Source organism: Heterocephalus glaber, unplaced genomic scaffold, assembly GCF_053883595.1.
Source record: "Heterocephalus glaber isolate CG9 unplaced genomic scaffold, H.glaber_assembly_v1.0 deba00001472, whole genome shotgun sequence".
Classification (NCBI taxonomy): Eukaryota; Metazoa; Chordata; class Mammalia; order Rodentia; family Bathyergidae; genus Heterocephalus; species Heterocephalus glaber.
This window is the reverse complement of record NW_028258315.1, coordinates 32047164-32074050: the sequence shown is the minus strand read 5'-3', so window position 1 is coordinate 32074050 and position 26887 is coordinate 32047164. Positions and strand designations below refer to the sequence as shown.

The following is a 26887-nucleotide window of genomic DNA, read 5'->3' as shown; positions in this document are numbered from 1 at the left end:
AAAATAGTATGAAGGAAGAGTTAAGTGCTATGGGGCATAATAAAATATTAAAGGGAAAATGAATGGAAGTTATGAATGTAGAAGCTGGAGATTCCAGGGATACCACAGGAAAAGAAACTTTTCATCCCTTTGTACCAGAACACCACTTAATCTAAGGTTATCTACCCAGAACCTTTTGGTACTGGAATTATAACTATTATCCTCCTGTAGAGGGTCCTGGCTGCTGTTCTGATCTTGCAGTTTCTTTTCACTACGTTGATTCTACAACCATGTATGAATTAAAGTATCTTCTTTACCAAGTTCATGCATATGGTTATTTGTATAGATATCAACCTCCCTCACCTGTGAAGGTACTAAAGGAAGTAAACAATGAAAAAATGAAGATCCAAAAGTAAAATTAGGAAACTCTTGAAAGGAACACAAATGAGACAAAGTAAAAAGTCTGACATTCCACCAAAGAAAGACTTCTGCATTTTTGACACATAACCCTGAAATCCCAGTGACATTCCATATAGAAATCTTTCAAATGAACAACTGCAAACTGAAGCTTTAAATAAGCTGTTAAATGTGTTTTGATACAGTAATATATAAATCTCTATAAAACCTTGTGTTTTTAAAGTGGTAGCAGGTAGAAGAACTAGAAAAGAGATTTGGTCACCTGTTCTCGACTATGTGTATTATTGTCACTGAGCAACTAAAACAGTTACATTTGCTAAAACTGCAGAGTAAGGGCTGGGGATTTAGCTCAGTGGTTCTGCTGCCTGCCTTGCAAGTGCAAGGTCCCGAGTTCAATCCCCAGTACCAAAAAACAAAAACAACAACAACAAAAAACTTAGTTCATGAGACTATATAAAATCTATGTAAAATAATACACTTAAAATATCTGCTGGCTGGTTAGCTCAGTTGGTTAGAGCGTGGTGCTGATAAAACTGCAGAGTACCACATTACGTACACACAATACTAAACAGATCTGCCTTAAAATTTTAGAAGGAAATACTGTTGCTTATATTGTATTGTTTATAAATTATTTGCAGTATGATATAAATGAACCACTCCTCCCCACACAGTTGTCTAATGAAAAGTTTGCTGTGATTATTTATAATTAGCAGTATTTCTTAAAGAAGATAGAATAAGAATGGCACTTATCATAAAGTCCATTAATAAAACTAGTTTGAAATTATAAAAAAAATTAAAGGGAAATAGGAAGAGATACAGTTTTAATGCATAATTATACAGAAGTTGAGGAAGATCACTTTGAGATGAATCAAGAGGTAAAGATGAAAATACAGAAAACATCAATTTATATGAATCTGAACTAAACAGAGGATGATTAGATTCCCACCATCAGTTTGTATTCTGACTGCAAGGTCCACTGGGTTTAAATCTGAAACTAAGTTCCATCACAGAAAATAAAAAACATTACACAAAAAGCGTATTTTAAAATTTGAGGTTAGTGAAATTTACCGAGTATACATAAAAAGAACGTTGTTTTGTTTCTGTGGTGCTGGGGATCAAACCCAGGACATCATGCACACTAAGCAAGTGTTCTACCACCAAGCTACCTCCTCAGTATACTTATGGGTACATCTTGAGCTCCTATCAAGGCATTCATTTCAAAGAGTCCATTTAAAATTATAGATATACAAATATACACACAGATATACACAAATGAATTGAATACCATGTACTCTTCAGGTGGATTCCATTTCAGTGGCATGTTTTTTCTTTATTCATAGAGTAATTCAACTTTACATCCATCAAACCATGCAGTGGGTAAAAAGCTTAATTTTACAAAACAAAATGCGGGGAAATCCAAGAATTTAAGAACAGATAATGTGTTGTATTGGTCACTGCTTGTTTTTTCCTTCAGATTTTTGAAATGCTTTTTTTCCTACTATCAATTTCCATATTTTAATTTTTTATTAGTACATGTTTTCAGTATATAATGTGTACATTCCTTGGGTGGAGTTATACATCTATATATCTTAACCCATTTATGGCAAAGGTTGCAGGGTTTTTTTAGTTTTTTGCATGAAATTCACATATATTACCTAGAAAAATTCAAGGAACAAGCCTTTGAAAAAGAAAAAATATGTTCCACTGTTCTGTGTCCAAAATGGAACACTAGGCATAAAAAGATTAATTCCTTTTATCCTCCCTTTTCCCATCCATCCCTCCATTTCATGATGCCTTTCCTTCCAATCTGAGAAAATCCATCTCCCTATCTCTTATTACCTTTTATTTTGCTCTTTATTTCTAATTTGGGTTTCTCATATAAGAGAAAATATACAATATTTAAGCTTGTGTGTCTAATTTATTTCACCTAAAATTATGGTCTTAAGGGGCATCCATTTTCCAACAAATGACTCAAGTTTATTTTTATGGTAGAGTAGTACCTATTATAAAGACCTAGTACCTATTATAAAGTATTTTCTTCATCCGTTCTTCTGTTGATGGACATATGGCTGCTTTCAAGAGTTAGCTAGTATGAGTTAAGCTGCTATAAACATGAGTATGCATCTGGACTATGATACAATTTTAAATTTCAAGAAGATAACTAAAAGGGGAATAACCCAGCCAAATAAAATTTCTAGTTTTGTTTTTTTGAGGAATTTCTATACTGATTTCCATAGTGGCTGCATTGGTTTACATTACTACCAGTAATGTAGAAGGGGTTGTTTTCCCCCAGCAGCCTCTCCACTATTTGTTATTATTTGATTACTACATTCTTTCTGGGGTAAGATGGAATCTCAGTGTTGTTTTAATTTGCATTTCTCTAATAGCCAGCACTGTTGAGCATTTCTTCATGTATTACTGGCCATTTGTACTTCTTCTGTGAATTGTCCACTCATTTCACTTGTTGATATTTTGATTGGGTCCTTTATTTTGAGGCATCTAATATTTTTGAGTTCTTTATATTTCCAAATATGAGTCCTCTGAGGAATAGCTAGCAAAATTTTCTTCCCATTCCGTAGGTTATCTTTCCACTTTGTTGGTTGTTTCTTTTTCCATACAGAAGTTTTTAAATTTGATATGATCCAATTTGTTAATTCTTGGTACTATCTCCTATGCAATTGGGGTTCTGTTTAGAATCCTTGCTTACACCTGTGTCTTCACAAGTTTTATCTAGTTTATCTTCCAGAAGGTTGTGTTTCTCTTTTAAGATTTAGTTCGTTAATCCATTTTGATTTTAGTTTAGTTAATGGTGAGAGATATGGGTCTAGATTTAATCTGTAAATGGGATAGCCAGTTTTCCCAACACTATTGATTAAAGAGGCTATCTTTCCTCCAGTGTATGTTTTTGGCCCTTTTGTCAAAGATCAAAAAATTGAATGTGCCTCAGGTTGTTTATGCGTCCTCTATTCTGTTCCACTGATCTTCATATCTGTTTTTGTGCCAGTACTATGCTGTTTTTATCACTGTAGTTTTATAATAAATTTCAAGTCCAGGATTGTGATATCTCCTGCTTTGTGCTTTTTACCCAGGATTTCTTTTGCTATTCTGGGTCTCTTCTGGTTCCAAGTGAATAGAGGATTGTTTTCTCCAGTTCTGTGAAGAACGCTGGTATGATTTTTATACCATCCCTACACATATTTGGCTCTATAAACTATATGTAAAACTGCATTTAATTTTCCCAAATTTTAAACAGCATTATACTCTATCTTTTTGGTAGCTCATTTTTCTTTGGAGGGGTTGTTTTGCTCAAGGTCATAGTTTTAAGATTTTTCCTGTGACTTCATTTCATTACAGTTATTCATTTTAACTACTTGACAGCATTTCGATACATGAACTAAAAGTGTTTCAGATCCTTAGGTATATACGCTTTACAGTTGATTCCAGCCTGTAGGAATTATTTATAATCTAGGCCACATAGAACACTCTTTTCAGACTTGTCTGCATAAGATTTATGTCTGGATAAGAAACAACTGCATCATCGTCCACTTTTTAAAGTTGGATAAATTGGTCTCCAAAATAGTTGTACTAATTTACATTTCCACCAAAATGTTCCATCTTTGTCAACATGGAAAGGGTGAAATAGATTTCATTTTGATTTTAACTTAAATTTCCTTTATTATTAATGAGTGTCTCAGTTACTTTTTCTTGTTGCAGAGACAAAATACCCAACACCCAAAGTTAAAAGAGGAAAGGTTTATTTTGGCTCATAGTTTGTGGAGGTTTCAGTCTATAATGGGCTGGCTCCAAAGCAGGGTGGCATGGCAGAGGGGCATTGCAGAGTAGGTAGGAGGCAAGAGCAGACACAACCAGTAGCAGCAAACTTTCTTTGTGCCCTTTATATTCCATCCAGGCTGCCCAGCGCTCACACACAGGGTGGGGCACCCTTTATCCCAGCATAGCATCCTTAATCCCACCATCACGCCCTAAATCACAGCATTAGACACAGTAAGTGAATCCACCTCTGAAAAGCCCCACCTATGACCATATGAGGTTTTGGGAGGACATCTAGTTACAAGCCATGACAGTGAGACTGAATGTCTTTCAGATGTTTACTAGATCTGTAGGTCTTCTTTTCCATGGATTATCTGTTCACATCCTTTACTTGTTTTTCTATTTGGAAATCTCTTAATTAACTTTTAAAAGTTCCTGACAGCATTCTATGAGTCCTTCCCCTAAGTTTATAGTCTACTTGGATTCATGGGTTTTTTTTGCAATGTAGTAAAATGTATTAAATTGCTTATTCAGCAATAAATATGGCATACTTACCACATGCTAGGTGCTTCAACAGCTGGGAGAACTAAACAGCAATGGATCCCTACTGAGTGGATATTTCAGTTTAGGGGACATGAAAAATAAGTAAATAAATAACATCAGCTGCATAAGTATGATTAGAAAAATAATAGCAGGCAAAAGAAAACAATCATGGTACTACCAATAGGATATTTAGAGAAACCTCTCAAAGAACATTATATTTGATTAAATATTTAAATAAAACAGGGCTTTTTGCATTTTCTGGTTTAAAAAAATTCCTTCCCACTCCAAAGTTATGAAGAGAGTCACTCTGTTGCTTTCATTTTTTTGATTCCAGCAATTAGACATGTGAATGTCTGTGAATAGTATAAGGTAGAATCACACGGAACACGCCAAATCAGCCTGCTGCAGACAGACAGGTCTGTGCATGCCCTACCAAGGTCCCGAGTCATGCGGAAGATGCTGAATCACCCTGCTGCAGACAGGCAGCCACCTGGTTCCACACTACAAAGAATAGAGGACACCAGACCACCAGACCAAGGTACTGAGTCCCGCTACTCCCGGCCCAGAGGTAGGGGCTTCTAAGCCACCATTCCACTGCTCATGGTCGAGAGGAAGGGGCTTCCCAGTCACCATACCTCCCACTGCTCCCAGCCCAGAGGAAAGGGCTTTGGGCCAATTCTGTCCCACTGCTCCTGGCCCAGAGAAAGGGGCTTCCGGGCCACCATCCCTCCCACTGCTCCTGGCCCAGAGGTAGGGGCTTCTGAGCCGCCATCCCACTGCTCCTGGCCCAGAGGAAGGGGCTTCCCAGTCACCATCCCTCCCGCTGCTTCCAGCCCACAGGAAAGGGCTTTTGGGTCACCATCCCTACCGCTGCTCCCGGCCCCTGTCCCACTTCTCCTAGCTCAGAGAAGGTAAGCCGTGCAGGCGCTAACAGCCCTCCGCCCCAGTTGAAATGAGAAAACACATAAATAAGTCTCAAAATCAGACTTCCAGATCACCTACAGCAACCCCAAAGGGAAATGAGATGGAACACTCTGATACTCAACCACCTGGACCCACTGAACTGGCAACATAAGGGGATCTGGAAAAAAATGAAATCAGAAATAATTTCTCAGATAACAGGAGAAATTGTGCCCCTAGTGCAAGACATAATTAATAAATCTAGAGAGGAGCTCAGGAACATGATGGAATCCCAACATAAGAAACAAATGGAATCCATGAAACAGATGCAAATAGATTTCCAGGACATGAAAAACTCCACTGAAAGTCTACACAGCAGAATGAGCCAATGTGAGGACAGAATTTAACATATAGAAGATAACACTGCAATTAGTGACCAGGAAAAGAAAAATTGCTTCAAAATTATAAGGGAATATGAGAAATCAATCCAGCACCTGCTAGATGATGCAAAGAAGAATAACATAAGACTGATTGGGCTCAATGAAGAAACAGGAGAGAGTGGCAATGACATAAAAAATCTCTTCACAGAAATAATGGCAGAAAACTTCCCAAGCAGGGGAAAAGAGCTTGACATACAGATAAGTGAGGCATATAGGACTCCAAATAGACTTCATCAAAAAAAATCTACACATAGGCATATAATTATTAAGATTCCAGAAACACAACAGAAGAACAAAGTTCTCCAAGCAGTCAGAGAAAAGAAACAAATCACATACAAAGGAAAGCCCATCAGAATCACAGCAGACTTCTCAACACAAACCATCAAGGCAAGAAGAGCTTGGAGTGACATATTCCAAGCCCTAAAAGAAAACAGCCTCCAACCCAGATTGATGCATCCTGCAAAACTATCTTTCAAAATGGAGGGAGAAACAAGATACTTTCATGACAAAGAGCACCTTAGGAACTTCATGAATACCAAACCAGCACTCCTAAGAATTTTACACAATATCCTAGGAACAGACATTGAGGATCACAACCCCAGGAAGCAAAGCAGAATGAACCCATCTGGCATGACAAGAAATTAAATGGAAAGGGGGTGAACCCAACAAAAAGAAAAAGTCATGGCAATGACAAGTCAACACGATTCAGTTATAATCATCAACTTTAATGGTCCCAATTCACCAATCAAAAGAAATAGACTGGCAGAATGGGGCAAGAAGCAAAATCCAACAATATGCTGCATACAAGAAACACACTTCATTCAAAAGGAAACTCACAGACTGAAAGTTAAAGGGTGGAAAACAATACTCCATGTGACAGGAACCTGAAAAAAAGCAGGAGTACCTATCCTCTTTGCAGATCAAGTAGATTTCAAACCAACACTGATTAAGAGAGACAAAGAAGGACACCACATCCTTGTAAAGGGAAGAATCCAAGAGGAAGAGATGACAATCATAAATATCTATGCACCAAACACTAGTGCACCCAACTATATAAAACAAATACTAACAGACATGAGAAGTCATATATGCACTAATACAATAGTAGTGGCAGACCTCAACACCCCACTGTCACAAATAGATAGATCAACTAGACTAAAAATAAGGAATGAAATACTAGAACTCAATCAAACTCTTGAACAAATGAACTTAACAGATGTTTACAGAGTCTTCCACCCCACAAAATCAGAATACACATTTTTCTCAGCTGCACATGGGTCATTCTCAAAAATAGACCACATACTTACACATAGAACATGTTTAAGTAAGTGCAAAGGAATTGAAGTTATCCCCTGTATGTTATCAGACTATAGTGCGATGAAATTGGAGATCCATAGCAAAAGAAACTCAAAAAATTTCATAAACACATGCAAATTAAACAACACACTTCTGAATAACCAATGGGTCACAGAGGAAATTAAAGAAGAAATCAGACAGTTCCTTCAATTAAATGAAAATGACAATACAACATATCGCAATCTATGGGACACAATGAAAGCAGTCTTATGAGGGAAAATCCTAGCAGTGAATACGCATATTAGGAAAACAGAACGAGCCCAATTAAACAACCTGATGCTGAACCTCAAGCTTCTAGAAAAAGAAGGGCAGGACAACCACAAAGCTCATACAAGGGAGGAAATTATAAAGATCAGAGGAGAAATCAATGCAATGGGGACTAAGAGAACGATACAAAAAAATCAATGAAGCCATGAGTTGGTTCTTCGAAAGAATCAACAAAATTCAGAAACCTTTAGCCAACCTTGTCAGAAAAAGGAAAGAAAAGGCCCAAATCCATGCAATTAGGAATGAAAAGGGTGAAATTACAACAGACACAGCAGAAATCCAGAGGATCATCAATACCTACTTCCAGAACCTATACGCCAATAAGATGGACAACACAGAAGAAATGCACAGATTCCTAGATACATATGAATTACCAAAGTTGAATGAAGAAGACCTAAAAATTCTGAACAACCCAATATCAACCAATGAAATTAAAAATGTAATTACAAACTTATCAACTAAGAAAAGCCCGGGCCCTGATGGCTTCACTGCTGAATTCCACAAGACATTTAGAGAGGAACTGCTGCCCATACTGTTTAAACTCTTCAATGAAATTGAAAGGGAAGCAATACTTCCAAATTCATTCCTGGAAGCAAGCATCACCTTGATCCCCAAAGCAGAGAAAGACCCAAATGAAAAGGAGAACTATAGGCCAATCTCACTAATGAACATAGATGCAAAAATCCTTAAGAAGATAATGGCAAACAGAATGTAGAAGATCATCAAGAAGATCACACACCCTGATCAAGTGGGATTCATCCCAGGGATTCAGGGATGGTTCAGTATATGAAAATCAATCAATGCAATACACTGTATCAATAGAGTCAAGGACAAAAACCATATGATTATCTCCATAGATGCAGAAAAAGCATTTGACAAAATCCAACATGCATTTATGATAAAAAAAAACCCTACAAAAAATTGGAATAGATGGTCTCTACCTCAAACTGATAGAAGCCATCTATGAAAAACCAACAGCCAATATCATACTAAATGGTCAAAAACTGAAATCCTTCACACTAAAATCAGGAACAAGACAAGGATGTCCACTATCACCACTCTTGTTCAATACAGTTCTGGAAACATTAGCCACAGCAATTAGACAAGAGGACGAAATAAAAGGAATAAAGATAGGTAATAAAGAAGTCAAATTGTCACTATTTGCAGATGACATGATACTCTATATAGAAGTCCCCAAGAACTCCACCAAAAATCTTCTAGACTTAATAACCAAGTTCCACAAAGTAGCTGGATACAAGGTCAACACACAAAAATCAATAGCTTTCCTCTACACCAATGACACACTCACTGAGAGAGAAATAGGGCCAATAATTCCTTTCACAATAGCATCCAAAAAACTGAAATTCTTATGAATCAACCTAACGAAAGAAATCAAAGACCTCTTCTCTGAAAACTATGGCACTCTCAAAAGAGAGATTGAAGATGATATCAAAAAATGGACAGACATCCCCTGCTCCTGGGTAGGAAGGATTAATATAGTGAAAATGGCCATACTTCCAAAACTGCTATAGAGATTTAATGCAATTCCAATTGAGATCTCAGCAGCATACTTCATACACCTTGAGAAAACAATCCAAAAATTCATTTGGAACTAGAAGAGACCCAGAATAGCAAAAGCAATTCTAGGTAACAGAGACACGGCAGGGGGTATCACAATCCCCAACCTGCAACTCTACTACAAAGCTACTGTGATTAAAAACAGCATGGTACTGGCACAGAAACAGACCTGAGGACCAGTGGAATAAACTAGAAGGTACAGAAACAATGCCAGCCACATTCAGCCATCTCATCTTCGATAAAGGAGCCAAACGCCCTCACTGGAGAAAGATAGCCTCTTTAATAAATGGTGCTGGAAAAATTGAGCTTCAACTTGCCAAAGATTAAAACTAGATCTGTATCTCTCACCATGCACTAAACTAAAATCAAAATGGATTAAAGATCTAAATATTAAAATAGAAACTCTGAACCAGTTGGAACAGAGGTTAGGTAGAACCATTGAAGACATCAGTGTAGGAAAAGATTTTATGAACGAAACCTCAGTTGCCCGTGAACTAGCACAAACAATCAACAAGTGGGATCTCTTCTTATTAAAGGGCTTCTGCACAGCAAGAGAAACCACCAGCAGTGTGAAGAGACAACCCACAATGTGGGAAAAAATCTTCACCTGCTGTTCCTCAGACAAAGGTCTACTATCTCGAATCTATAAAGAACTTAAAAAGATCAGATCTCCCAAATTTAAAGACCCAATCCAAAAATAGGCATCTGGAATGAACAGACGTTTCTCAGATAAAGAAGTAGAAATAGCAAATAAATACATGAAAAAATGTTTAACATCACTGGTCATTCGAGAGATGCAAATGAAAACAACACTGAGATTCCACTTCACTCCAGAAAGAATGACTGCTATCATGAAATCAACCAATAACAAATGATGGCGGGGCTGTGGGGAAAGAGGAACCCTGCTCCACTGCTGGTGGGAGTGTAGACTGGTGCAACCACTGTGGAAATCAGTATGGAGATACCTCAAAGAACTAGGACTGGAAGTCCCATTTGACCCCGCTATTCCACTGCTGGGAATCTTCCCCAAAGAATTAAAAGAATCATACCACAGTGATATATGTGTGCCCATGTTCATAGCAGCACAGTTTATAATAGCTAAAACTTGGAAACAGCCCAAATGCCCATCAACTGGAGACTGGATAAAGAAAATGTCGTGTTTTTATAAAATGGAGTACTACTCAGCCATAAAAAATGAGAAATTAGAGACATTTATAGCTAAGTGGATGCACATTGAGGCCATACTCTTAAGTGAAATAAATAGGACACATATGAATAAATACCGAATAGTTTCTCTGGTGTGAGAAACTGAAAGTGTAAATAAGGACTAAAATGTATAATAGGTAATGTGAAATAGGAAGAAAAGGGGCAAAGCGCAAGGAAGTGGGAGGGCTGGGGAAAGGATAGAAGGGAATGGGATTAATATGAGAAAATGGAAAAATAGGAACAAAATTTGTAAATAGGGAGGACTGGAGGGGTTGAAGGGAGGGCTGGGCAAGGGTGAAAAATAAGAACCAAGAGAGACTATGTAAAGGTGCAAATCTCCAATGATGAATGTCATTATATTGTATACCTAAAATGTACCAATGATTAGAATGAATAATCGATGATGCAAAATAGGAAGAAAAGGTCCAAAGGGGTAGGGGTAATGGGAGGCGCAGGGGGAAGGAAAGAAGGGAAAGGAAAAATTCTGAGAAATGGAAAAAATGGAAATAAAGTCTTTGTAAACAGGGAAGGGTGGAGGGCATGAAAGAAGGGCTAGGAATGGGGAAAAAATAAGAACCAAGATGCATTATGTAAAGGTACAATTCTCAATGAGAAATGTAATTGTGTTGTATACCTACAATGTACCAATAAAAGAATTTAATAAAAAAAAAAGAAAAGAAAAGTAACAAAGAATAAAAAAAAAAGAATAAGGTAGAAATATGACTTTTTTTTTCATTTTTTTAATCAAGTGCCTAAATACTGCTGAGTGAACTATCATTATCCTGTTTATCTGTAATGAGACCTTTGGTAAATATCAAATTTCCATGTATTCATGTGCATATTTTGAGACTCTGCTTTAATTCCTATCAATTTTATATCATCTTGTAGAAAATGTTTTTATACTCGGTGTTATTTTTATATTCATCTACATTGTCATTATAACTACAACTCCTTTGTTTATTAAGACTATATCCAATTTAATCCATTTTCCTACTGAAAAATACTCCTTCCATCTCTATAACTTCCCCTTATTTTTGCTGTTCATAATAATGTTGCTATGAACAATCATTTGTCCATGTGTTGATGTGGACCTTCTAGGAAACATCTCTAAGAGTGGAACTTCTAGGTAAAAAATATTGAAACATTGAATTTTTCACAATGACTATCATAATTTCTTTAAATGTGGTTGTGAAAACACCCTAAATTTTTAGGCTTGTACTGACCTACATCCAAATGCTTATTATCAATTCCCTAATTTTTCCAAATAAAATAGCACTTCACGGCAAATTTAGGAATAGTACGGATGGTGTAAAGGGTGAGTAGCTTTCATTTAATGGCTTCACCATTTCCATTTTCCCACCTATGCTCAAATAATGCAGATCTACTGAGAGCAACACAATGACAAAGCATCAGTAAAAAATAGTAAAGGGAGAGGACTTTAATTCCTCATTGAGATGAGCTTACTCCTAACCCTGTGCCCCATCTACATGCCTGCCAGTCTCTCCTAGATTCAGAAATCAGAATTGAGATGGTTGTCTCAGAGACATGTACTAACCTACTTGTTACACCAAGAAAAGAAATCTAGACTCCTTGTGGAAAAAGATAATTGGTTTCCAGTTGGTTGTTTCGACAATGAGAACTGACTTTACTAGCTAGGTTTTATGACAGAGAAATTCCATAAATAAAATAAGCTGAATTGGGCTCCAAGGATTTAATGAGATATAAACATACATACATACCACACACACAACCCACCTACACACACACACACACACACACACACACAGAGCACAGAATAAAAATAATTTAATAAATTTAACATTATGCATTCAAAGGTAATGTAAAATTAACATTTTGATTTTCTTTTCTTATCCAAATGAGAGAGCAAAAAGTTTATTTTCTAGTTTGTTGTTTTTGTTTTGCTCTGTTTATTGGGGTTTATTTTTTAAGACTTAATGCCTTTCTCAAATACTTTCTCAAAAAACTGAGAGAATCAGTGACTTTAATGAAAGAATAATGACTTTAATGACTCTTCTGCAAGGTAGATGGTTTCCAATTTTTTCTTTCAAAAAATTGAACAAGGACATGATTGAGTTGTCACCTAAAAGATCATTACACATGATTTTTCATGATAAACTGTGATTTTTGGATCACTGAACTGAATGATCTTTTTAATACCAAAAATTATTCTGTGAACAAAGAATGCAACTGATCTTATACCTTCTTTCTATCAATAAATAATATTATATGTGGATGCATGATATAATTGGAAAAAGAACAGCAGAGTCCTGTTCACTAGGAGCTATTTCCAATAAAATCTTTTTTTTTTTAATCAAAAATTTATCTTGCTTTGCTAGGAGTGGTGGTACACACCTGTAATCCCAGCACTTTGGAGGCTGAAGTAGGAAGACTGCCACGAGTTCAAGGCCAGCCTGGACTACATAGTGAGTTCATGGACAATCTGAACTACATAGTGAGACCCTGTCTCAAAAACAAAGTACCTTCCTTTGAGCACCAGCATACAAAAATTATCATACTCATAACTCAGAAGAAAAAAATTTCAAATGTAATAACCAACATCACAGAAAAGAAAAAAATTGAAAATTAAATTTAAATATATTAAAGAAGGATAGGGATCAAAAATTGTCAAACATAAAAATATTATTCAATGGTACAAGATACAGTGAGGAAAATGGACTAGAATTACAATTCAAAGGAAAAAATGAAATGATATATAATTCTCTGTTTCCATGTAGTTTTGAAAAAGATTCTGATGATATCTAATCACTGTTGATCTGCTTTCACTAGATACACCAGAAACTTATTTTTAAAAAGTGCCATTTCAAAAGGTAAATATGTGAAATAGACCATAAAATGACACTCTTTGCAATTGCTTAACTTTCAGAGAAAAAGTTTAGAAACTAAAAATGGACAAGATGATATAGCTTTAATAAATTCTTCCAAGGAGCACCTGAGTAAAACTGTTTGCAGCCTGCTGAACTAGGGATTGCATTTGGAGAGAATTCACACTATTTCTACTTGGATTTTATGTTTATCTTGAGTACATCAGGCCTGATGGAGATTACAAGGTGGCTATTTTGTTCTTATCACATGATATTATTTACCACATTTCCAGACTTGCTACTTGCCATTCACAGCCTCAGAAAAGTGGCTTTGATATGTAAATTAAAAAGAAAAAATAACAGTATCATGAAATAGTTACCATTTATTGAGTACTTACTCATTTAATTCCTAAAACTTTCCAATGAATTGGGCATTGTATATAATCAGCTAGAAAGAAGAACACACAAGTTCATACACACATACACACTAGGAAAATAACACATTTTGTGTAATAAACTCCCAAATACATTCTGACTTCTGTTTCTTCTCTCAGGAGTGAGTCTGTTGTCCCACCTAGGGTGACTCAACCAGTTTAAGTTTCTGAATCTGCATTTTATAGTGTCACTGTGAGCAGGGGATCTGCATCTCACCAAGTCTGTGTGCAGACTGTTTGATACTGCCACCTCCTTCAACTTACTTCTTGGGAAGCTTCATTTTCTTCACCTTTTCTTCAACATGTTCATCCGATAGGCCCACATGACATCCTAGTGCCAACAGAGTCCTGGAAAACAAAAGCAGAGATGAGCTGCCAGAATTCCTTTCCTATGTCCAGAACTCACCAACAGGGCAGCAGGAGGTAAAGAGCTGTAACATTCCACCTTCAAAGCAGAGCACTAGTCTTCCATTTTTAAACCAAAAGGAAATGTATTTATTTAAAAGTTGTTTATTCTTGAGTAAGGGAAAAACACTGAAAATTGAAATGGAATTCCAAAGGATTATACTTAAAAGTTAAAAATCTCCCTTCAAACCTTTCCATCTACTTCTGATTCCTTCCCAAAGATACCTACTGCTACCAATTCTTGTAGATCCTGCTGGAGGGCCTATAGGGCATACTAAAGTAAATGCATGTGTATGTGCATGTGTGTGTACTGTGAACACTGTTTTTACTTTTTACACAAATGGATACAGAGGTATATACAAGAACTGGGCATAGGTTGGGGGGGGGCAGTCCACAAAGAGGACACAGAAGACTCTGGATGGGAGGGAAAATGCAAATGGATAGGCAGGGGAGGCAGAGCCAGGGGACCCCAACAAGAATAAAGGGCACAGGGGGTGGGGCTGCTGAGAGGGGAAGCAGGACCCTTGGGGACATTTGGGCAAAAGAAAGCACTTTTTTCACTTTAAGAGCAATGGAAAGTCATTAAAGGGTTTTAAATAGGGAGAATGACATAGCCATATGTGGAAATGATCTGGCTGGTGACAAAATGCAAAAAAGACAAGGGAGGAGATTGGGCATATTTCTACTGGATCTCTGGGGACAACGTTCCAGGTACAGATTAGAAATCATGCCAGCTCAGACAAGGAGGATGGAAGGTGCTGAGAGAGCTTGGAGACGATGGTGTGGTACCAGCACCATTAGAATGGGAGACAAAAAAGAAGCGGGTAGATGGAAAGATGATTAGTAAGTCACAGTGTGGGAAAAGTAGGTATCCAAAAGGAGTCTTAGATGTCTGTGTTGTGTTTTCTAGGGGGTCACTTGACAGTATACCAGCCCCCAAATAAAAGAAGCCTAAAATTGGAAAGAATTCAGAAAATCGAGAGTTTTTAGGAACTGATTGAGACCAATCTTAGCAAGCTACAAATTCATAAATTGGCTTTTCATATTAAAAGCCTGAGCTTGCCTATTGGCCCACAGTGGCTGCCTGAAGAGCCAGCGGCCGGTGTGTGGGAAAGGAACAACTCCCCACGCCGCTGGTGACAGCGCAGGTCTCAATCATCTGTGACACTGTGGCGTCTTGGATGGCAAGGCAATAGTGCAGCTGAGGGCAGCATGACTCCTACAGAAAACTCCTATACAGGCAGAAATTAATCCCTGGGAAGAAACAAATTTCCCATTAATCTATGAGCTGATCTTGCTAGAATGTTTCGTTCTCTTGTTGCTAGGAACCTGCTTGCATCAGTGTTCTCCACTTCACTGTTCCCTCCTCCACCCCTTACCCCTTCTAGAAGCTGCACATTCAATAAATAGTGGCAAGCTCCAGGAGATGGTGTCTTACCCTGATCAGAGCTTTGACTGTTGTGGGCACCCCATTTATGCATTAAGATCTTGTCTTGTCTTTTTTTTCAATCCTGCCACCATACCCTTGGTCAGGTGATTAGAGGTCTGGTCAGCCTCCGAAAAGAAACATTTGGAATATTCAAGCAAGTTGACATCTGAGAAACATTGTGCTAGATACCCTGTTAGGACTAGGTGTATGACTGTACAGTTTTTAAAAATCATTCTGCCGTATACCTGTAATCCCCACACTCTGGGAGACTAAGGCAAGTGGACTACACAAATTCAATGACAAGTCAGATCTAAAGTAATTATCTTTGTCAACAAGGCACGAGACAGAAAGTCACAGAAAGAGGACCAAAAACATAATCACGTTAAATTGTCCCTGAACCCAAAACAAGGGATGTGCTGGAACAATTTCTTACTTGTTATTTGTCATTTTTCAGGATTTAAATAAAGTTGTTAATTCTTCTCACGATGTATTGTAAAGTCAATAAACTGAAACCCTAGACACTGCTGAATCTGTCACTCATGTACTGCTAAAGCCTTTGTTAACATTTCGTTCCACAGTCTTTCCAGGAAATAGTTCCATTAGGATCCCTATTTTACTGAGGAGAAGAAAGCCTAAGATCAGAGAAGCTGAGCCACCCCAGAAGATTCTCTCTGTGGAGCAAGTCCTTGAGTCGGGACACTGAACCCCAGAGGCTGCACTCTGGCCTATTTTATTCTAGAGACTCTGCCTTGGCACCTTCTAACTGAAGAAATGAACAAAAGAAACACCAAAAGAAAGGACCAGGCTTCCTTTAACTAGAGGAATTGGACCACGTGTAAACTTGAGAAAAGTAGGAGTTTTTCTCTTCATTTAATTTTTAAAGAAATAGGTGAAATTAGTTCATCATAAAACCATATAAATATACACTACTTAGCTAGAAGAAAAGATGGAGAAACATTAAGAATTAGGTCATGAAGAGGGTCATTAGTATTCCCCATAAGGAACAGCGCCAGGGAACACACATCTGATTAATTAAACCAACCACAAGCAGCAGTTAAGAATGAGTCTGGATTATACACAGCAGTCAAAGGCTGAAATACTGAAGGCAAATATGGAGATTTTACACTCCAGGATTTATTCTTTGCAACAGCTGACCTAGCTGTCAATTGCCAAAATGACAGGAAATATACTTCAGATTTAACTAAATTATGTTGTAAAAGATAGAGAAATAATGAGCTATCATAAATTACAGAGTTAATGTAAGAACCTCATGTCACGACCATGAAGGAAGACAGGAGATGCTGAACTGAGAGCCCCAGTCATGGTAGTGTACACTGCATCCCTTATTACAGACCAACCTTGTCGCGTTTAACCTCTAGTGCATTCTTAATGTACTTCATTTGTACACATCCACTCTCCTTCTAAATTATGAATAAAACCTATTACTAATTTCCTTATTTCCATGATAATTAATCTGCCTCTTTGAAGATACAGTATATATCTAAGCCCAAACCATAAAATCTGAAATATTATTTAAGTTTTAAATCTTTGGTAAAATAACTTCAATGGAAAAAACTCCTTACTCTTAAAAAATGGAAACAAAAAAGGAAAATATAAAAACCTATTAGGATAAATAAACTTTATGAACAAAACTAGTTCTATAGGACAAGATGGAAGGGAAAAAAAATTACAGCCTTTTCAAGAATATTTTCTGAATTTTTCTAAATAAATCTGAAAATATGTTCCTTCATGTATTCTATTCCAGCCCCATTTTCCATCTGCAAAGGAAGGTAGCAACTTCAATAGATCAACTGTCAAAAACTCATTGAAAAGCAAAACTGCTTATATAGCATGACATAAAATAGCCTGCGGTAGCTTTTGTCAAAGTATGTGGCTCAAATAAATGGTGCTAGAGTTACTCCCTGAAAGAGGGTGCTATAGGTAAATAAGTTTAGAAGACACCAAAAAGGATTCTACCCCATTTTAGAGATTGACAGTACACTGGACCATGTTAAAAATTCTGAAGAGTCCATCAGTAAAAAAGAAAATATATTTAACTGGTGTAACTCAACATCTTTTAAATATAGATCAGTGCTCCTCAAACTACCTTTGGTGAAGGACTAATTTTCTTTTAATTTCCAACCATCATGGTCTGATTCACTGACAAAATATAATAAAAGTATTACAGAAATTAATTTTTTAAAATGAAGACACAAAAATATGCACCTATGTTTTTAAGTTCTTATATTAATAGACATAACATTTCTCCCTTAAAGTGGTATAAAAGTTTCTAAACATTTACTCTTAATATCTGTACTTATTTTGTCTCAAATCAGCCTTGTTTTTGGTCCCTGGCCTATACTCTGATTAGTAGATGAATTTTTTGTTGATCACAAAACTCTTATATTTCATAATACCCATAAGCATCTGCAGGACAGTATTTGGGAAATACTGAGGTAGAGCAAAAAGACACAAAACAGCTGGATTAAAGTTGGATTTCCAGCAAATATTGATCTAATCCACCTATATATTAGGGAAAGTTCCAGTTGGAATTCAAATAACTTCACAGCTGAATTGAAAGTATAACATCAATATCTGGTTTCTTTGAGATGAGGCAAATTGGAAAACACAGAGTTAAAGAACTCACTTCAGGGTCTCAAGAGACATCTGCAAATTGTAATTGCGTTCCTGTTCAGGCAGCTTGGAGAATTCCACCAGACATGGGTGTTGTCTCTTATTGTCATCTCTAACCTGCAACAAGACAGGAAGTCAGCATGTAATAAGTCTCCAGAGTCACACAGGACCAGTGGTAATTTAACCCTGTGGGGAGGCAGAAAGCAAGAAGCAACACTCAGGTCCCTGCCCCTGGGAAGCTAGCTGGGGAATCTCCTGGGCCCCACTGACACCAAAGGTCAGTGGTACGGACTGGTATAGTCTGGGATTCCAGTTCTTTTCTCTGGCATAGCTCATGCCTCAGCTTCCATGGCCTCTGCCATGCTCCCTCCTAACCTCAGGTCCACACACTTGCTCATCAGGCTCCTCTCATATCTGCTTACATCTCACTTTTCCCACTAAGGTTTACCCAGCCCACCTTCCTATTACAGCAATCTGCCCACCACCCCATTTTTTTGTTTTGTTTTTAAATTTGCCCATAATACTTATCACCTGCAAACACACTAGATCTATGTTTATCGGGTTACTTTCTCCCTGCACTTACAAAGGAGGAACAAAGGAGCAAGGGTTGGGGTTTCTTTTGGTTTTTCATATATTACAAATAGCTAGGATATGCCAAACCCATGGCAGACACACAACACATTTTTATAAATTGAAACAAATTCTGTTTAACAAGGGTATGGTAACGAGTTCCTTTTAATTTGTAGTAATTTTTCTGTTTAGACCCAAACTGATCAGAGACATCCATAAACAACATGACTGTTACAAACTCTGAAGTGATTCTGATTATTCATTTTGTCCTTTGTAAGTTATCTTCTGCTTTCATGAATCGCTCTATTACTTTAACAAAACTGGTTATCATAATAAACAGAACTGCCTTTCATACTAATCTTTTGAAAGTATACATAGTCATTCCTTGATATCTATGGGGGATTGTTTTTAGGACTCTTTGTAGGTACCAAACCCACACATACTCAAGTTACCTTTATACAAGTATGTAGTATTTGTATATAACCTAAGAACATCCTCCTGTATACTTTAAATTATCTCTAGATGACTTACAATACTTATAGGTAGATGCTATGGAAATAGCTATGCTATTGTAAAGGAATAATGATAAGAATATATGTTTAGTATAGATGAAATTTTTTTCTTAATATTTTTTGATCAAATCTATGAATGTGGTACCCAAGGATAACAGAGAGTTGACTGTATTAGCAAACTAAACTAAACTATTAACACACTAAGCTCAAGATTTTAGGAATGAATGGAGGAAGGTGTTCTGTCCTTGCAGTAGTAATTAGGGTTTTTATCTTCTTAGAGCCCTGAATTATATAGCCATTACTGCCATGGTGATACGTGGATGACATCCATGTGCTATCAGAGTACCAGTTACACTATGAGAATAATTACCAGGTTCTCTCAGTGCAGGAAAGTAGGCAAACACGGGTGAGAATTTGTTTAAGTCTTCACGAATCACCACATTAGAGATTACCTCTTTATTCCTTTCCCTCTCGTGATGATTACAAATGAATAGGGCTTATAAATGAGTTACAAAATTTAAACTATAAATCTCTAATCTTAAATTCTAAGCATAAGATAAGAGCTACATGACAGGATTGTTCAATGTTCTTTAGCCCCTACAGCATGAAATCACACTCTGTCCAAAGCCCTCTGAGCCAGGATTCCTGCCTGAGTGGCCAGATTCCCCACCTCCACTGCTCTGCAGAATGGCACCCTGCTCTCTATCCTACGGCAGTGCTGTGCCACTGAAAGTCACTGCATGTGCCCTATTTCTTCAACTTCTTTGCTCTCATACATGCTTGGCCCTGTCTACACTATGTTTATACTCTCTAATTGAAAATCAATTTGTACTTGTCCTTCATGCTCAGATCTAACATTTACCTCATTCTGGAAGCCTTCCCTGATTTCTCAAGAAAGACCTAATATTTCCTTTTCCCTCTGACTGTCTGCATGTCTATTACTCAATAAAAAGCAAGCTCCTAAAAGGAAAACACAACCAAAATCAAGAACTTTCCATCTTTGAGTCCCCAGTACCAGACACAACCAAGCAAACTGTAGGCCTAGAACGCTAAGGGGACACAAATGAAAGAGTAGATCTATTCAATGTTATTCTATAAACAGGCACCCCCACACCTAGCTGTATGAATCATTTTAAATGTTCCTAGATTACAGTCATCTTTCCATCACTCAGAAACTTTTGGTGAATTTTGACTGTAATTCCTCTGACAACTGACTAGGTATACATTTATGCTCTCTTCTTGATGATTTTGATTGGTGCTTCAGTCTTTTATTTAGCATTTATCCATTTCCTCAATTTTCAGGAATCTATGAATGTGTAACACAAAACTAACTTCAAGAAGTGTTTTCTAAGTTAACAAACATCTATCTATTGCTTAGTTAATGCAAGGATCTGTTTCTGGCTTCCATTTGGCAAGTTTTATAGTGAAACACAGTTCTAAACTAGAAATTAGAAAACCTGGCTTCCATTACTAGAGCTGCAACTTACTAGCTACATGATTTCTTCCATGGCACTTAACAACTCTGTAAGAATTCCCAGCCGTGATATCACCAGAAACACCAAAGTCATAGCACATAATCCCATGTGCTGTCATGTCAGTTCCACCTAATATTCAGTAGGTGAGAATATATGTGAGATTACAAAACATAAGTATATATTATAAATGTTGCTGAGTAGTATGGGGGTTCATATGGTATTACTACTAAGAATAAATGTTCTTTATTCAGAGGTGAGTACAATAAACTATTATTTGGATAATAAATACACTAATTTCTATATTCAGTCAAGTATAAGAAACTATTACAGGGGCTGAGGATTTAGCTCATTGGGACCATGCCTGCTTTGCAGGCACAGGATTCTGAGTTCGATCCCTGGTACCAAAAAAAAAAGAAAAAAGAAAAAAAGAAAGAAAATATTACAGCCTTTGGGATTCTTAGAATAACAATATTATAGAAATGAAATAATTACCAACTACCTTCCAAAACCCCATTTCTGAACACATGAGACAGCTGAGGGACATTTTAGATCTAAACCATAACAACATTTAATAGCTATTACTAATGATTTAAGTGACTTAACATAGGTCCTGCTAAAAACAGGTATATGATGTAGGGAGATTACACAGGAAGATTTTTTAAAATATAAGTCTTATTGACAAATTGTAAACTAAGCTCTTTAGCAAAAATATCATTTGGTAATGTGAAATTATCCACCAACTGTATAACCAACTGTAAACTTTTGCCCACAGGCCTCTGGCTATGATGCTCAAAGTGAACTAAGGGGAAAGACTTATCAAAGAGGGGAAAGTAAACTAGTTTTTTTCTTTTCATTTCAGGTTGTACTTTCACCTTCACTGATATTTTTAATTGGCTTAAAAATCAAAATCCATGGTCTATATTAATCTTGATTTTAAAATACAACTTTCAACCCAAAGACAGTTAACTTTACAATTGTTTACAGAACTAAGCCATCCTTCAATGTGCCTGCCAATAATCTCGGTCCTTTTAGTAAAAAATACTGCACAAAAACTAATATGCAGCCAAGTAAAAAAATCAATCTATTGATTCATACCACTTCATAGCAAGGGAGGGAGAAAAAGCAACATTTTCAGAAAGATGAATTAACAGAATCAGAAAATAAATTTCAAAAATATGTACCGGACCATACTGCCAGCCAAGTTCAATCTTATTCATAACCCAGAGTTCATGGATATTCTCTGCCAGTTTTTCTCTTATCCTTTCTAGGTGGGGAGGCAGCACAATCTAAAATTTTTGAAAAGGAAAAGAAAGCACACATCAGAAACAAATGCAATAAGATTCAGCATCAGTCATATCACTGTCTCATAAACCACTGAGATGCAACGGTAGGTGGAGGCTATAAACCTTTTGTTCCATGACGTTCTCTAGATAAATGCTTGGACAACTCTCCCACTTTTGGGCAGCAACTTAGGTTTCTACCAGTAGGTGAATTAATGAACAAAGAAAATGAAGAGTTTGTGGGCACAACTGAAAGACATTTCATGGAGATGGCGCAATGGCCAAAGGGTGTATTATTTAAAAAGAGAAATCACCCCAGCACTCTTACACCAACCTGGCCAACACTACAAGCCAGAGTGAAGGAAAGTCAGTGCCCATGTTATACTCTACTGGCTCCTTGAGCCTGTAAATGTCTGACTGCAGCAATTCATATTTCTCCTGAGTTGTACCGTGTTAGTTCCAGTGGTTCCCAGATATAAGCCTCAAGAAAAAAACCTTCACACATGCCCATTAGAAAGAGGAAGTTTAATGACCTTTTCATAAAGAACACAGGATGGTTTATAAGGTAAGGAGTTGGTTGTTTATGTCTTGATATAGCCCTCCTGTGTGACCCCAGAACTAGTCCTCAACAGGACCAAAACCTATGGTGTCCATGGACGAGGTCACGTTTACCCTGGGTGCAAGTCATTATCCTATCGTCTCTCTTGAACAACAGTGGTCAGTGAGGTCCTGAGCATCCCCAGCTGCTACCACCGCACTGCTTCGCTACCCACTACCATGTTCCCACTATACTTTGGTATCAAACATATCCTGCCATTTTCAGCAGTGGAAAACACAAACAGAATCTCAACCAGGAACAAATCTTGTGTATTTATTTTAAGTACATGATACATAAAGCCTGCATAGTGAAGCAAGAAATATAATTCAAGGAGCTAAACAACTGAAGTTTCTGAGTTCCAGTATTAATTCAACTTCAGACCTTGAAACAAAGCTTTCAATCTCCGCAGACTAACACCCAAACTGAGTGCCTAGCCAACCTCACTGGAGTTACTTCACCATCAAAATACAGCAATACAATAAGCCCCTGACTTACAAACATTCGAGTTGTGAACTTTCATACCTATACTGTATAAAACTCACTTCATCAGATTATGAATGAATCCAACTTATGAATGCTCTCCCAGATGGAAATTCATTTGTAAGTCAGGGACTTATTCATATTTAATTCACTGTCAACCTAAGAATGCCATTACATCTATGAGCCAGAAAAGCATAAATAATGGCCAACATTTCTTAGGTGTCTATTTGCAAAGTTATGTGTCATCTATTAACTCGGTCAAACATGTTCTTGGCATCTCACTGAATAAGGACCTTCCTCGAGGTCCCAGATGAGGCATTTGAGCCTAGTCATTTTGACTCAGGAGCCTATGATCTCATCTTAATCTCTTCCCAAGACAAAATTCAGTTAAACAATTCAACAAAATAAGTGTATCTAGATGGGAAAAGAAATTAAAAACTCCATGTCTTTTCTATGTAGAAAAGTATACTCCAAAAGTAGTATGCATTACACCCATATGGTATTACTTCAAGTGCAGTGTATTACCCTAGACGAAAAGTCATCTTAATATATCACACCTTAAAGTTGCTTATATAATTGTCCAACTAGGTTCCACCTGTTGCTATTATTACATGTCTCTTGAAAATATTAAAGTGTGCTTTATAAGCTAAATAAGATTAATTATTTTAATAAAACCTTAAAGAGAATTCAGAACAGTGTTTCAAAACTTCAAGCTGTGATTCATTATTGCCTTATGAAATCAATTTAGTGAGCTGGGATAACCCTTAAAAAAAGAGACTTAAATGTTGGGAAGTGAAGATGGTAACAGGGAGTATATGATTTTATGAGATTATTTCAATCAGACATGTCAGTTGTATCACGAAGAAGTGCATCCCAGTTGGCTGCAGTGTAAGCTTGCAACCCATGGCTATCAGAATGGCTATGGAACAAAAGACTGCCATTAGAGGTGATCTCAGTACCTGGCTGGTATCCACAGGGATTGGTGTGAAGGCGGCCTGGGTCAGGGAAACGGTTGGCCCCAGCAGGTCTCGCGTATATGTCCGTTCTTGCTTATATTCCCGACTGTGTTCCACTTTCAACTTTTCTTTGGGCAGAACAGCTTCATAGCAAGGAGCATACCCGGGTGGAGGAAGGAATTTGAATTCCCCATGTCGCCCTCCAAGCAAAAAGCGGACCCTAAAAAGGATTCATGTCAAAGTCAGTTATATCTGGTGTACATTAGTGATCCCTAATGCCTGGGTTGGTACCAATCCATTGCCTATTATGAACTGGGCTGCACACAGACGGTGAGCAGCAGGGTAGTGAAAGATGCTTTACTTATATTTACAGCCATCCCCCATCACTGGAATCACTGCCTGAAATGCTCATCCTGTCAGATTAGCAGGAGCATTTGATTCTTATAGGAGCACGGAATGCTACTGTGAACAGCATATGCAAGGGATCTAGCTCCTCTGCTCCTTATGAAAATCTAATCCTCAAATCATCCTCCTCCATACCCACATCCAGTCCATGGAAAAATTGTTTTCCATGAAACCGGTCCCTGGTCCCAAAAAGGTTGGTGATCACTGATGGATATGACAGTTTTCTAAGCAACAAAACATTAGGAAAAAATATTAACTTTATCAGAAGCCACAATTTTTTCCTAAGAATCATTATATCATCACCTAAGAACTTCTAATAATAAAAAGAAAAACATGAGAGCATCATATTGCTCAAAAGAAAAACCTAGATAAATTATATTAATGGATGAGTGAGGGCTTATCACTGCCTCTAAAAATAACTAGAAGTATATGCATATTTCTATGTAAATGAAATGCATGTCCACAGCAACTGATCACTTACTATTCCAAGAGGCTCAACTAATAAACAGGAAAAAAAGGCATGACCTAAGTATCTGTATGCTTAAAACTGTACAACTGGATTAGGTGTAAGGAAAGAAAGCAGTCATGTCTTAGTGCCCAATTTAATCATGAAATTCTTTAAAAATGATTCAGGTACTACCTCCATTTGCTGAAGAAAGCAAATAACCTTATTTTTTTCACTGTTTACTACTTTCAACATCAATAAAAAAGAAGTTACTAAAGTTGTTTATGCATCATACTTATTTAATTAGAAACAATTTATGTGAATTCCATTAAACAACACTTTTTTTTTTGGTGCTGGGGATCGAACTTGGATCCTTCCACTCGCACAGCAGGTGGTGAAACTACTGAGCTAAATCCCCGGCCCTGAACAACACTTTTTGAAACAGTTTAATGACACTGATTTCTTGGGACTTTCAACTTTAAAAAAAATTAAAAATTTTCATTTGCCTTATAATCCCTTTTCTGATTTGTGTCTCAGTTCCAGGCCAAAAATTAAAAAACACATCCAAGAAAAAAACATGATGAAAAACAAAAACTTTAAAACAACCAAGAAGCTTATAGAAAAAAACATAATTAGTATACCAGAAAGGACAGCTAAGATTTCAGGATTATTCAATTCTTCAATGTGATGCTTTCGTAACTAGAAGTATTCCTGGGAGAAGAATTATAACTAAAAGAATAAGCAAAATAAATGGAAGGTTGGTAAGGATAAGATATATGAATATATCATATTCATATATATATATGTGTGTGTGTGTATATATATATGTGGGCCCTTATTATGATCGACCATCATATACTGAAGTTTTCTCTGTGAACTCTAATAAATTATAACTTTGTTTTCCTCTGGTAATAACAAAAATAAAACAAAAAATCAGAGGAAATCATCTTGACATGGTGGATAACATGCAGAGAATTACTAGTGGGACAGGTGGAGGGGACACTGAAAGGAGCCATCCTCACAGAAGGAACATTTACTTTCTCTAGAATGAGGGGGTTTGAAATGGGATGCAAGGCTATGGTAAAAGATAAATAAATAAAAATCAATATAAGAAAGTAGTGTTTTTAAAAGTATTATTCATTTTCCGTTATTACATAATATAATGAACTTGAAAAATGGACCTGAAATGTATTTCAGGACACTGACTTGGGGGAACATTAGTTACTACCAGAGATGAATGGTAGAATAGGTGGGCAAAATATTTGCCTCTGGAAATAGCCTCTTGGGTGAAACTTAGCTTCTCCTTCAAGGATCAGGAAAATGCCCTGGCAAGAGATGCCCAGGAGGAAACAGCAAACGAAAGCTAGAAAAGTAGGGCTATGGTAGGCTAGAGTCTTCTGTGGAAGCATGAGAAGTGAGAAGGGAAACAGACCAGAAAACAGAGACATACTAACTTTATTCCTGCAGAGAAGCTAACAACTGGAAAGAAGAGGCCATCAATGTTGAAATTCTCAAACATTCCTTGAACAGGCTGTCCATTAATTCGGAATGAGATGCTTGGGGCACTGAGATCTAAGCAGCAACTGATGACATCATCAGTTCTCAACAGATGCTGGTTTGGTGAGTTTACAGTACGTGCAATACAACCTGTTGGGGGAAAACATTGAGAAAGGTAATGTATTTTCATCTCAGAGAACCATGTTCAGAGCTAAAGTCAAAGAATTAAATAGGCAGCGAGAAAACCAATACACAAGACCAGAATGAATGAAATCTTGAGTGCAAATTAATGTTATATGCTTAATTCTTGGTCTAAAACAAAACACTGCCTTTTCCAGAAGCCAGGCTGCTTCATTAGAAAATGGTCCTTCTGATATATAAAGATTTCTGCAGGTAGACAGATGGCATTTGATGCAGAAATTATCTTAGAGTACATATTATAATGATGTCAGAGGAAATTTGCCAGG

At 37.0% G+C, this 26887-nt stretch overlaps 1 protein-coding gene across 5 annotated transcripts in view; it reads right to left on the bottom strand.

Moving 5' to 3' along the window:
- Ryr2 (ryanodine receptor 2) overlaps positions 1-26887 on the bottom strand; it is a 676288-nt gene that overhangs the window by 228323 nt on the left and 421078 nt on the right. For all 5 annotated transcript variants that reach the window (XM_087181253.1, XM_087181249.1, XM_087181250.1 and 2 more), the window contains 5 exons: positions 26378-26570; positions 24077-24293; positions 21941-22045; positions 18216-18319; positions 13999-14082 (listed from right to left, as the gene is read on the bottom strand). In XM_087181253.1, coding sequence (XP_087037379.1) covers positions 13999-14082; positions 18216-18319; positions 21941-22045; positions 24077-24293; positions 26378-26570 — 703 coding nt within the window. The remainder of the gene's footprint in view (positions 1-13998; positions 14083-18215; positions 18320-21940; positions 22046-24076; positions 24294-26377; positions 26571-26887) is intronic.